General features: G+C 38.2%; 1 protein-coding gene across 1 annotated transcript in view; it reads left to right on the forward strand.

Moving 5' to 3' along the window:
- Window positions 1–1,965: 1,965 nt before the first annotated feature.
- Window positions 1,966–12,398, forward strand: part of SMARCA5 (SWI/SNF related, matrix associated, actin dependent regulator of chromatin, subfamily a, member 5) — a 40,957-nt gene continuing 30,524 nt past the window's right edge. The window contains exons 1-3 of the mRNA XM_032147747.2: window positions 1,966–2,614; window positions 5,872–5,946; window positions 9,886–10,052. Coding sequence (XP_032003638.1) covers window positions 2,438–2,614; window positions 5,872–5,946; window positions 9,886–10,052 — 419 coding nt within the window. The 5' untranslated portion in view covers window positions 1,966–2,437. The remainder of the gene's footprint in view (window positions 2,615–5,871; window positions 5,947–9,885; window positions 10,053–12,398) is intronic.

Here is a 12,398-nt window from a genome sequence, read left to right on the forward strand (position 1 = left end):
ACTTTGAGAGACTGAGGCAGGTAGATGGCTTGAGCCCTAATTGTTGTTCAGGACCAGTATGGGCAACATGGCGATCCCTGTCTACACCCAAAAACTACACAAATTAGCTGGGCGTGGTGGCATGCACCTGCAGTCCCAGCTACTTGGGAGGCTGAGGTGGGAGAATTGCTGGACCCCAGGAGGCTGAGGCTGCAGTGAGTCATGATTGTGACACTGCACTGCAGCCTAGGAGACAGGGCAAGCCACTGTCAAAAACAAACAAACAAACAAAAAAAACAAAAAACCAGCAACAATCACTTTCAATACTTTTGTAAATATGCTTCCAATTTTTATCTACATTTTTGAACTGTTAAACAAAATTTTTCAGTTAACACTTTATAAATTAACATTCTTCGGCTAGGTGCGGTGGCTCACGCCTGTTAACGCCAGCACTTTAGGAGGCCTAGGCGAGCACATCACTTGAGACCAGGAGTTTGAGACTAGCCTGGCCAACACAGCAAAACCTGTCTCTACTGAAAATACAAAAATTAGCCAGGCGTGGTGGTGCACGCCTGTAATTCCAGCTACTCTAGAGGCTAAGTCATGAGAATCCTTTGAATCTGGGAGTTGGGGATTGCAGTGAGCCGAGATCACGCCACTGCACTCCAGCCTGGGCGACAGAGAGAAACTCTGTCTTTTGAAAACAAAACAACACAAAACAACCATTATTCTACATTAACGGTTGTTAAAGGTTAATAGTTCATTTTCTGGGTGTATGACAGTTTTAAAGACATAATTTTTAATACTGGATTCGGCCTACTGTTGTTAGCTTTTTGCAGTTATATATGAAGACTATGATGAACATCATTGTAGGTATTTATCTTTGCATATATCCTTAGACATTTCCTTACAGTCTAAGAACTAGCATTTCTAGTGGAGTGGGGACATTTTTCCAGATGTCCATTTAAGAATTATCATTCCATTAGTTAAAAAATTTGCAGGCTATATATTCAAAGGGGATCCCTTCTGTTTGGAATTCAACATAACCAGTTAGCTCAAACCTCAACTCTCGAAAAATGTGTCTCCTTTATTCAATAAACATTTAGAGAATACTGAATATGAGGAATAAAAAAAGATAAATAAGACCCTGTGCTGGGCAGGTAATCTACTGTAGTATGCAGATTTGTTATCAAACAGACTACAATGTATTTAAATTTTGTAGGAGATGAATGCACAAGCCCCTTAAGCTGCACTGAAGGCTGCCTAAGGCAGTATACAAAATCAGTGCTGAGTATTCGTTAACACTTAAGGAGAATGTACGTTCTAATTTTCATGTTTCATGCTTCAGGAAAAGATTACACCGCACCACCTATCTTCCCCATATATTGATTATTCGTGTTTCTCACTTCCATGGTAGTGTGCACGTTATTTGCTTACCTTTGGCATATAAATTCAGAAGAAATATCATTTAACTCTGTGCCTAAGGAGGGTATTTAGAAATAACTGACGCAGCTAACATGAGAAGGCAAAAAAAAAAAAAAAAAAAAAGAAAAGGAAAAAATCACACACAAAATTTTTTTTTTTTTTTTTAACAACAAAAAACAGTGAGACGTCACTTGGGGTAACCATAACGTCGTCAAGGCTGTGGCATCACGCCTCTAAGCGGATACGGCAGAAGTTTTGGGGCCAGACACAAGACTTCCAAGTTTGAATGGGCGGCGCAAAACCCAGGCAAGTTTTCCTGTAGTACCGCCGACCTCTGTCAGGCTCAGAAGACACAGCGAGAACCGTGAGCAGTTACGAAACCCTAAAACACTGAGCTCGCGTCCTGCCAGGCAGCAGACGCACAAACCTACGCCTCCGAGCGCTCCCTGGAGGTCCCGCCCACTCTTGTCTCCAGAGCCTGCTGGAGGTCTGGAAGAGGAGGGGCGAAAGGTGAGGAGGGCAGTATGCGCATGCGCGCTCAGGACCCAGTCAGTGAGCCAATAAGGAATCTCGCGAGTGTTGAAAGTCGGTGGCGTAGGTCGTCGTCCTGGATGCTGGCGAGATAGACGATATCTGCCAGAGGAAGAGGAGGAGGCGGCGAAGCGTTTTCCCAGCCTCAGTCTCTCTTTCGTTTTCCTTTTCCCTTCCCCCAACCCTCCGCCCTTCTCTAAATCAGCCCTCCTTCCTTGACCTCAGTGACCCGTCTGGCCCCGCCCACCCGCGTCGACGTGATTCCCGCCGTGAGGTAAGCGCCGGTGGAACCTAGAGCCCGGCGGAAGAGCAGAACGTTTGGGAGTGTGCAGCTCCTGGGCCCGGCTCAGGCCCGTCGCGGAGGCGGGGCGCGGGGGAGCGCTCCAGTGGGAGTCTCGCTCCTCCACCAGTTTATTGCGACGTAGCATCCAGGCCTAGGCCTCCCCGTCCATCCCCGCCGGACTCGGCCTCTAGCAGCAGCGGGTGACGCAGACGGAACATCATGTCGTCCGCGGCCGAGCCTCCGCCACCCCCGCCTCCCGAGAGCGCGCCTTCCAAGCCCGCAGCCTCGACCGCCAGCGGCGGGAGCAACAGCAGCAACAAAGGCGGCCCCGAGGGCGTCGCGGCGCAGGCGGTTGCGTCTGCGGCCAGCGCTGGTGCCGCAGACGCGGAGATGGAGGTGAGGGCGACTTGCGGCATGGGGAGCGGGTGCAGCGGGGAGGAGGAGCTGGCTCACTCGCCGGATCGTGGCGATCGGACGCAGAGCCGGGCTTCTCTCTCTGCACCAGACTCAGCTTCACACCCTGTGGATACGAAATGATGCTCTCACTCTTGCTCCCTTGTTCTTAACCTGTTCGAGCCAAGCAAAATGGATTTCCGGCTCCTCACATTTAAATTATTTGTCTCTTTCGTGAATCTTGACAAATCTTTGAACGCTCTCAATGAACAGATGTTCTTCGTTACCGTGGCCCAGGGGTACCCATCGTTTTTTTCCCACTAGACTCCCATAATTCCCTCTCGTACCTCTGAATGTGGTTTTTAGTTTCCACCAAACTTCGGGGAAGGGCGAGGAGATGACCCCTTAGGAGCGGGATGCACGGGCGGGGTGAAGGAGGCATTTAAAAGCAGCGCGTCCGAGGACTTGGGCCTCCTTTTCTTCTTCCCGGTCCTTGCAGGGGCGGTATCTGTTCTGGGCAGAAACAATGGCGAGAGCTGGATGGCCGAGTGCGCAGTGGGGATAAGCGGGGCGCAGCTGCTTCTGTGAAGGGAGAGAAGGCCCCTCCCAGGCACTATTCCACTGGAAGGGAAGCAACCAAGGCAGCAGCAGCTGTCTCGGATCCCCCATCTAATTTAGGGGGGATGAATAAGTGTAGGAATGAATTAGAGAACCAGGCGCAGTTGATTGGCTCTCAGTCCGGCACTTTTCTCTTTTTGGCCTCTGGCCTTAAGAAAAAAAAAAAATTAGTACCATTCGCTGCCGAGACTTCTGGGTTTGGGTTGGCCAGGGATGCTGACAGTACTGAGGGGGCTGGAAAGATGCGGGAAGCTGCCAGGCGGGTAAATTGGATATGCTTCCAGGCTTTGCATCTGGGAACAAAGTAATTGCTCCTTCCAATTTTTATTCTTGGCCTTCGACCTGTTTTGAGATATTTTGTAAGTCGGAGCCCAAAGATTTCTGGGATTTTCCTATCCTTAGACAGAATGAAAGTAATACTGCTCCGAAGATGAGTCTTGATGCAGAATCATTATATAGTAAGGAAATGGTAGCGTAATTTACCATTGAGGCTTTTGGCACAGTAGTTATATTTAGGTAGCTGGGGTTAAGTAACAATAATGTTAGTAATCTTTTAAATAATTTTTAGTGGTGAGGGTAGGTTTAGTGACATAGGAACTCCTGATAGTTCCTGTAGTTTTGAGTGATTAAGATAAGATTACTTTCAAATTAAAATATATATATTCAGTGTTGCCTTTTTTTCCTTAAGGAAATGATTCTTTTGGGTTACCAGGGCTCTTTAACTTGGATTCCTGTTCCAAGGCTTAAGGGGTTTGACACAAAGCAATTGTGTGTAAATGTGCAGTTCTCTACAAAAATCTGTTTATGGTTTTCCTCAGCTTCTCAAAGGGATCTACCATCCAAACTTTGGAAAAATGAATGTTTCACCAGAGGTTTTATTAATATCCGAACGCAGAGTAATTTTAAGCCTAAAGCAAGTCAACATTTTTGACTTGACGTTGCTATTTTAAATGAAAATTGATTTTAAGTTCAAACGTGAGTATAGATATTATCACTACCGTATTAAATTAGTGATATTTTCATTTGCCAGATAGGGGAATTGAGTTCTGCTAGGTAGAACCTGTGATAAAACTCGGATCTGCCTTTAAAAGTGAGCCATTTCCCACCCATCTTGCTCTGCCACGTTCTTACCAAAAAAACCTATTTGGCGGTTCAATTTATTGAATAACAGTTATTTTTACCTTCCTAGTATAGAAATATTAGGAATTTTATTTTTTTATCCATCTTATCACTGACTCATTTTTTTTTGGTTGACATTATAGTGTGATTTTTTTTTTTATCTTTTAAAATGTACCGTCAGTTTCCTGTTTAACAAAATTCAGAATTACTGCAATTCATGATATAAACTAAGTTTGAGCACACATGCCTAGTATATATGTCACAACTTAATCTGTTTTGCACTTGGAAAAGGAATATTTTATAAATGACTTTTTCTTGTTTGGAAGTATGATCTAAGGTGTTTTTCTAAAATCACAGAATAAACCCAGCATTCATGATTTTTGTGTGTGTGTGTGTGTGTCAAAGCTGATTTTCCCAGAAATAGCCTTCCTATGTATTCAGTTACTTTCTTTCTTTTTGCTTGATACTAATAGATCAGTGGAGCACTTCTTTTTTAGCTATCCTTTTGGCAATGTGGAACTCTTCTGTGTTCATCCTCATCTCTGTTGACTAGATTGATTAAATAGCCACCTATATGCCAATAATATGATGTCAAAATGCCTGAAGCACATTTTATTTTTATAGGTTGCATTTCATGGCATTTTGGAATTTTGTAAACAGGACTGGTAGGTGGCTTTGTCACTTAACATATGGAGACCAGAGATTTATGATGAACATAGGGTCACACAACCGCCAAGGGTCTTAACAATGAAGTTAGACTTGACTTAAGGTCATTTTACCTTTTATTCCAGTACCATACCAGGTCTCCCCACAACTTTTTGGTCACAGATAGTTTTACTATAGCATGTATTGCCTAGCATGTATTTGTGCATTATTAATGAAGATTACTTCTGCCAATTATTTTTAATGGATGAATAGAACTTTGCAGGGTAGAAGTTGTTGATTTTTGTTGCTTGTGACATATGAATGTCAGGATAAATACATTTGCAAGAATAACATTTATTACTAGTTTAGGAATCAGACTGTAGTTAGAGTATTCAATTTAGGCTGCGAGATAAAGTTTTTGTAATATTCCAGAAGATGGAAATCAGGGTGACTAATCCTGATTTCTTTGTAGACATTTGTGTAGTAGCACAGTAGATACTGTAGTTTTATGACAAAAAGGGAACTTTTTCCCACATTTTATACTGTTTAATTTGGTTTCATGGTTATTACAGAAAAAGAGAAACAGATTGGCTTGTATTAAATGTAGTTTTCTTTTAGGATGATGAAGATAATCTTGTGTTCTAATCTTGGCAGCAACCATACAGTTTATATATATGGGTTAAATAGGTTGTTATCCCCATAGTATCTAATATCATTTCATCAGTTTTTCTGTTAGCTTAGACGACAACAGTTTAAGTTTCTAGGAAGTTTGGGGTGAGAATATATTATTTAAGATGTGTTTTGGTCAGAAATTGGTCTATAATGGTATGTTTACTATTTTTGAAGACCAATTCTATTTAATTTTTTCTTTCTACCAGGAAGTATTTGATGATGCGTCACCTGGAAAGCAAAAAGAAATCCAAGAACCGGATCCTACCTATGAAGAAAAAATGGTATGTTCTAGGCTTATGAATAGAGTCTATAAGGAAAACTTTTTATTAGGTGATTAAATGTACTAAACATCTATCTTAGTCCATTTTGTGTTAGAACAATACCACAGACTGGGTAATTTATAAAGAAACGAAATTTATTTCTTAAGAGTTCTGGAGGCTGGAAAGTCCAAGATCAAGGCCAGCATTTGCCGAGGGCCTTCTTGCAGTGTCATTGTATGGAGGAAGACCAAGAGAAGAGAGCAAGACAGGACTGAACTTTCTTTTATAACAAGCCCACTGGTGATAACCTCCTGAGATAATGACAGTAATCTTTAACTAATCACTTCTTATTAGGCCCTACCTCCCAACACTGTTGCATTGGGGATTAAATTACAACATGGGAGATTTGGAGGGGGACACGGTCAAACCATAGCAATGTCTGTTTAATTTTTATAATTATGGCACAGCTATCCATTTGAAATATGTGTAATATGGAATACTATAACTTCCATATCTTTTGTGTCTGTGTAAACCAGATGGAAGTATTATATGAATTAACATAATACGATGTCATTATCTAGTTAACAACACCTTTAAAAATTTAACCTTGGAAGTGAGGTGAAGACCAGAATAGTTACTCAGTGTGTTTATTCTGCACCTGGCTAGCATTGTACTCTGCTAGTTACCAAAAAAACAAATATGCTCCTTGTTCACAGCATTTTTATTATTATAGATGGGATCTTTACAAAAAGAACATGACATTATATTGGAGTCATTCAAGTCCCAGTTCACGTTCCATATCTTCTAAGAAACTTCTCAAAACTGTGACTTGACTGAAACAGTACCTACACAGAGCTTTAAATTTAAATTCAGTTTTAATAATAGTAATAGTGGCTAACAGTGAATGTTTACTCCGTTTCTGGCCCTGTTATGAATGCTTTATATGGATTAAACTCATTTAATTGTATTGAAATCTCAAAAAGTTAAAATAACAATGTATTAAGAATACCACTACACAGTGTGCTCCTGTAGGGTAAGAACAGTGTCTTAATCTTTCTTACTGTCTTCAGTACCCAGAACAGTATCTGGCACATAGCAGATCTTACATATTTTTTAAAATACTTTTTTCTTGTCCTTTGACTTTCTCTTCCAAATCAGTAAATATTTTTGAATCTCTTAAATAGCTTCAAAATCTTAAAATTATGGTATGTATTTTATGTCCATGTATATTGTGCACAATACATATAACACTATGTAAATTATAAATGATTTATCTTTAGGTTTGATTTGTTACATATTTTACATATGTATATATGTAACTGTCACCTTTTTTGCTATCAAACTTAGAGAAAAAATAGATTTCCCACTCTGTTTTTTTAAAGTGAATACTACTTTGAATACAGTCTACATATTTTAATACTGCTTTAACCCTTTATAGCTTAGATTCTGACACACTCTGCCGGTGAATCTAATTGCCAATTCTGAGGCTTAGTTTTAGTTTCTTGATTTGTGCTTAACATTGTTGACCTTCCTCAAAAATCTTGACTTGCCTTGAAAGACATTTTTTCCCTTGATAATATCCTCTGTGCTTTTTTATTCCTTTGTCCTTCCTTATTAAAATTTGAACATTTCTTCCTAGACAGTTTGATTCTTACTGGTTTTTACCTGGTATCTTTAAACTGAATATTTTCAAATACTTAACCTCTAGCCCAGAAGCCTGTAATCAGTATTTTCATTTACTTTAAAATCCTATTCATACCTCTTATTTGAGAATATCCAAAACTGAATTCATAATTTTTACTTAACATACCTTAATGTTACCTCAATGAATGAAAGTTCCTCTTCAGGTGTATTCAAGATGTTCATGACAGTACTGCATACTTTTTAACAGTAAGTTTACTTACGAGTTTATTTTCTTTTCCATATCACCTTAGTTCAGTATTTTTCTATTATTGCATGGATTATTTTGTGCTTCTGTATTTGCCTCTTTTCTTATGATCTGGCCCCTTCCATGTTTCTTAACATTTTTGCAAAGTATTATTTATGACACAAATTTGACTGTGAAATGGAGGTTTTTCAGTGGCTCTTTACAATGCTTTTCATTTTCTTAGTGGCCTTTATTGGAACTCTTTTGTTTCTTCCAGGTTTTTCAGTCTCCCAGCATTATTTCCTTTTTTGACATCATGATCTTCACCTGTACAGTTTTCTTCTGACCAAGCTCCCTTGTCATCTGCTAGTTCCTAACCATAGATAAGTTCACTATCCACTCCTCGTTCTTGAACACAGAATGCTGAGTACTACTTCAGAAAACTAAATACTAGTGCTGATTAGTGCCAGTATAAGTTTATGGTTTTTATTTTCTTGGACCTTAAGTATTTATTGCCTATCAGTCTCATTTAGCCATTCTAAAATGTGCCCACTCTGATCAATCCTTCTCCATTTCTACCATGCCCTTATTTTCAGTCTTCCTCCACAAAGAGTTTCAGGCCTGTCTTTATTTTCTTTCTCTTTTCAAACATATGAAGCTAGTCCAAAGCTATTCACTTTAATTTCCATTTGATTTTATAATTGATTTCTTTCAGGTTCCTAATCATACTCTCTTGTTTTTGCTTTTTAGGTTCTGTTAGTTTTTCTTCCTCAAGACCTTAAAGTTTTAACCTTTTCATTCTCTCAAGCAGTTTATCTTGATTCCAAACATAATTACAATAATTATTTTTTCAGTCCAAACATCTTGTAGATGTGTGCTCTTGGCTTTTGTTTCATTATCTATAAATTAAGAAATGTAATTATGTAAAATGTGCATTCACGTATGTATCTTGTTCAGTACTTTAAAAACAGTCTGTAATCTTGGAAAACATAAATAACGGAGGCTTGTCATCTATAGGATATTACTGAGGTTCTAGCATGTTCACAGTCTTGTTACTGTGCAGATTCATTTGCTGCTATGACTGTCATTTGTGACTCAATGAAACACTAACCATGTGCCTTCCTAATAGCAAATTGGGCTTAGTTTTTACATTGGTGTGACCTTAAAAAATGATTGTGTTCCTTTTAAAAATACATAGTTGTTACAACATTATGGCATTTGGATACTTCTTGTGTTTGCTTGGTAAAATGTCTTTTTGTAATTCATTCCCAAACTGACATTTTAAACATTTACAGACAGAGATGTTGAGTATTTGGTTTCCCTGTTTATTGGGCTTTTCTTGTCTTGCTTCTCCTTTGTTTCATCAAACTATTATTGTTTCTGTATAAAGGCTGCCTAATGGCTCCCAATTTCATTATTTTTATGAAAATTTGTCTCCAAGGCTCTTAAGTTTTTTTTTGCCCAAGTAAATTTCTTCCATTCTCTCGGTATTATAATAGGGAACATTCAAAGGGGCAGATGGCAGATACGAAAGGAAGGAATAGTATCAATCCCAATACCGTTTTAAAATTTGTCACAGCCTAACTATTGAATGACCAATGGATTTTTTTCCAGCTTCTGAATAAATTCAGTTGTATTGCACTGTGCTTAATATTTTAAAAATTGTTCCGATCAACTATATTGAAGTATAATTGACATAAAATATTTAAGTTTGTAATTCAATGAGTTTTAGCAAATATTTATTTAAATACCGTCACAATCATGATGCAGAGTAGTTCCATCATCCCCAGAAAGTTTACTCCTGCTCCTTTGTAATCAGTTCTTGCTCCCACCTCCTTGCCACTTCTGAACTGCTTTCTGTCACTAGTTAGCATTTCATTTAAGTGGAGTCATACAGCATGTAGTCTTGTGTTTGGCTTCTTTCACTTTGCATAGTGCTTTTGAAACTCATCCATGTTGTTGCATTTATCTGTAGTTTTTTTTTTTTTTTTTTTTTTTTGCCGAGTTCATTGTATGGAGGCCTGCTGAAACTTTCATTTCTGAAGTTTTAATTGATACTCTAATAAAATGTATCTTAAATTTTTTTTTTTCAGCAAACTGATCGGGCAAATAGATTCGAGTATTTATTAAAGCAGACAGAACTGTTTGCACATTTCATTCAACCTGCTGCTCAGAAGACTCCAACTTCACCTCTGAAGATGAAACCAGGGCGCCCACGAATAAAAAAAGATGAGAAGCAGAACTTACTATCTGTTGGCGAGTGAGTAATAGTTTAAACCTCATTGTTCAACCAAACTTATTTTTGATAGTCTTCAGTAGAAGCATAAAATCACTATGATAAATAACTTAAAAAATTATTTTAGTGCCATTATTTATTTGGCCCTGTTTGGCTTGGCATGATTTTGCCATAAATGTTTAAGTATCTAAAAATACGCATAATGGTTGGAGCACAGTGGCTCTTGCCTGTAATCCCAGCATTTTGGGATGCCAAGGTGGGAGGATTGCTTGAGTCCGGGAGTATCAGAGCAGCCTGGGCAACGTAGGGAGATCCCATCTCTACAAAAAAAAAAAAAAAAAAAACTCTGTAACGCCTTATTTTGTGTAGCATTATATAGTTTATGAATTGTAACAATCATGTTGAGTATGGAATTTAGATGTTACGTCATTCCTCAGAGAGGAAACAAATGCAGAGGTTAAGTGGCTTGTTTAACATCACATTTTAGAATGATCCAGACTTGAATTTGAATCTGACTTGAGTGTGCTCTAGGCTTCTCCATCACATACAGATGTTGACGGTATTTTATCTGAAGTGTGGTGTGTGGGATATTGTGATGACTTACATCACAGCAGCTTGTTTAAAATTTTTGTTGCATACTTAGTCGTTTTTATATAAATTGAAGTGTCAAAATGTATGCCGTCCTTTGGTGGTGGTTGAAAATAATTCTTACATGTTGAATTTGGAAATTCTCTAGAATTTTCATTCTGGTTGGATAAATAAGATGTTTAATTAATAATAGTAGATTTAGGGCAGTCTTGGCTCCCTGAAATGGCTTTGTGTAATTCCCAAAGTGAAAACTGTGATTAGTAATTAAAATACAAAAGATTGTTTAAAAGAAGAAGTATCAACAAGATTAAATTCACTACACAGTTTGTTGAAAGAGGGAAGTATGATCTTCATCTTGAAGGGGTTATCGTTGTAAGCATAATACCTTTTATTTGGGGTATTCCACTCATTCAATATATCTTATTTCTCATCCATTGTGACCAAAGCTCTATTTTAATACTTACGAAACTTTGAAAGAGACAATTTTGCCCTTCAGCTGTATTTAAAATATTTCAGACTTCAGAAGTTTGCATTAGTGTCATGGCATGAAACTGGAAATTACTGTACTGAATATTGTTACGGGATAGTCAGTATGGTGTCTCGAAAAGAAACACTTCTGTTATTCTTTTCTATTTTATTATCCTAATTTATCTTTTTTATAAGATAAAAAAGATTCTATTGGAAATTGTAATAATAAATTGTTAGGCTTGATGTATTAAATAGTGTTATTAGGGAAAAGAGTCGTAGTTAACAGATTTCTTTACTCCTCAAACCATCTTAAATGGGAAGCTAATTTACCTAAAGTAATGAGGGTGATAGTATTGTCTTTGAGTATCAGGAATACATTTTTTAAAATCTTCTTTGTTTGTTTGTTTTTATTGAGACAGAGTCTTGCTCTGTGGCCCAGGCTGGAGTGCAGTGGTGTGATCTCGGTTCACTGCAAGTTCTGCCTCTGGAGTTCAAGTGATTCTTGTACCTCAGCTGGGATTACAGGCTCACGCCACCATGCCCAGCTCATTTTTGTATTTTTAGTAGAGATGGGGTTTCACCATGTTGGCCAGGCTAGTCTCGAACTTCTGACCTCAAGTGATCCACCCACCTCAGCCTCCTAAAAGTGTTGGGATTACAGGCGTGAGCCACCGTGCCTGGCCAGGAATACGTTGTTTTTTTTTTTAGTCATTCACGATTATATTTAATTTTTAACAATAAATGACATCTCAGCTTTTAAGTTTTACAACTGTAATAATCAAACATTTTGAGAGGACTATAAAGGATATTTTATAAAAATAATTTAAAATTATCTCCCAGTTTATGGAGAATAAATTGGGGATGGAAGTAGATCTTTGTGCTCAATTTCATAGGCTCAGAATGCAGAGAAGTACGAGGAATAACAGACTAGGATGTACTTATTATGATTAGAAGCATATATAACAAACAAGAAGGCCCTTGAATTTCTGAGGAATGCTTCTATCTTGGAAGGCCACTTATCCTTTTACCAAGCATGTGGTTTTGGTAGAAATGAAGTTACGAATTAGATTCAGTGGTCTCAATAGAGGCATAACGTGCCTTTTTCTAAAGAAGATGAAAATATTTGTTGAAAGTGTCAGAATTGGGGAGTAAGTATTAATAGTTTTACTGAACCGAGCCATTTAGAGATTAATTGGCAGTATTAAAGCTTGAGAAAATCAGTTTTTAAGGGGGTATATCTGATTCTCTTAGGATGTAGAATTTAGATGTGTATTTAAAATTTTTTTTGATGAATCTGTGGTCACTGCTTAAGTT

The sequence above is a fragment of the Hylobates moloch genome, unplaced genomic scaffold, assembly GCF_009828535.3.
Source record: "Hylobates moloch isolate HMO894 unplaced genomic scaffold, HMol_V3 SCAFFOLD_3, whole genome shotgun sequence".
In the NCBI taxonomy this organism is placed as follows: domain Eukaryota; kingdom Metazoa; phylum Chordata; class Mammalia; order Primates; family Hylobatidae; genus Hylobates; species Hylobates moloch.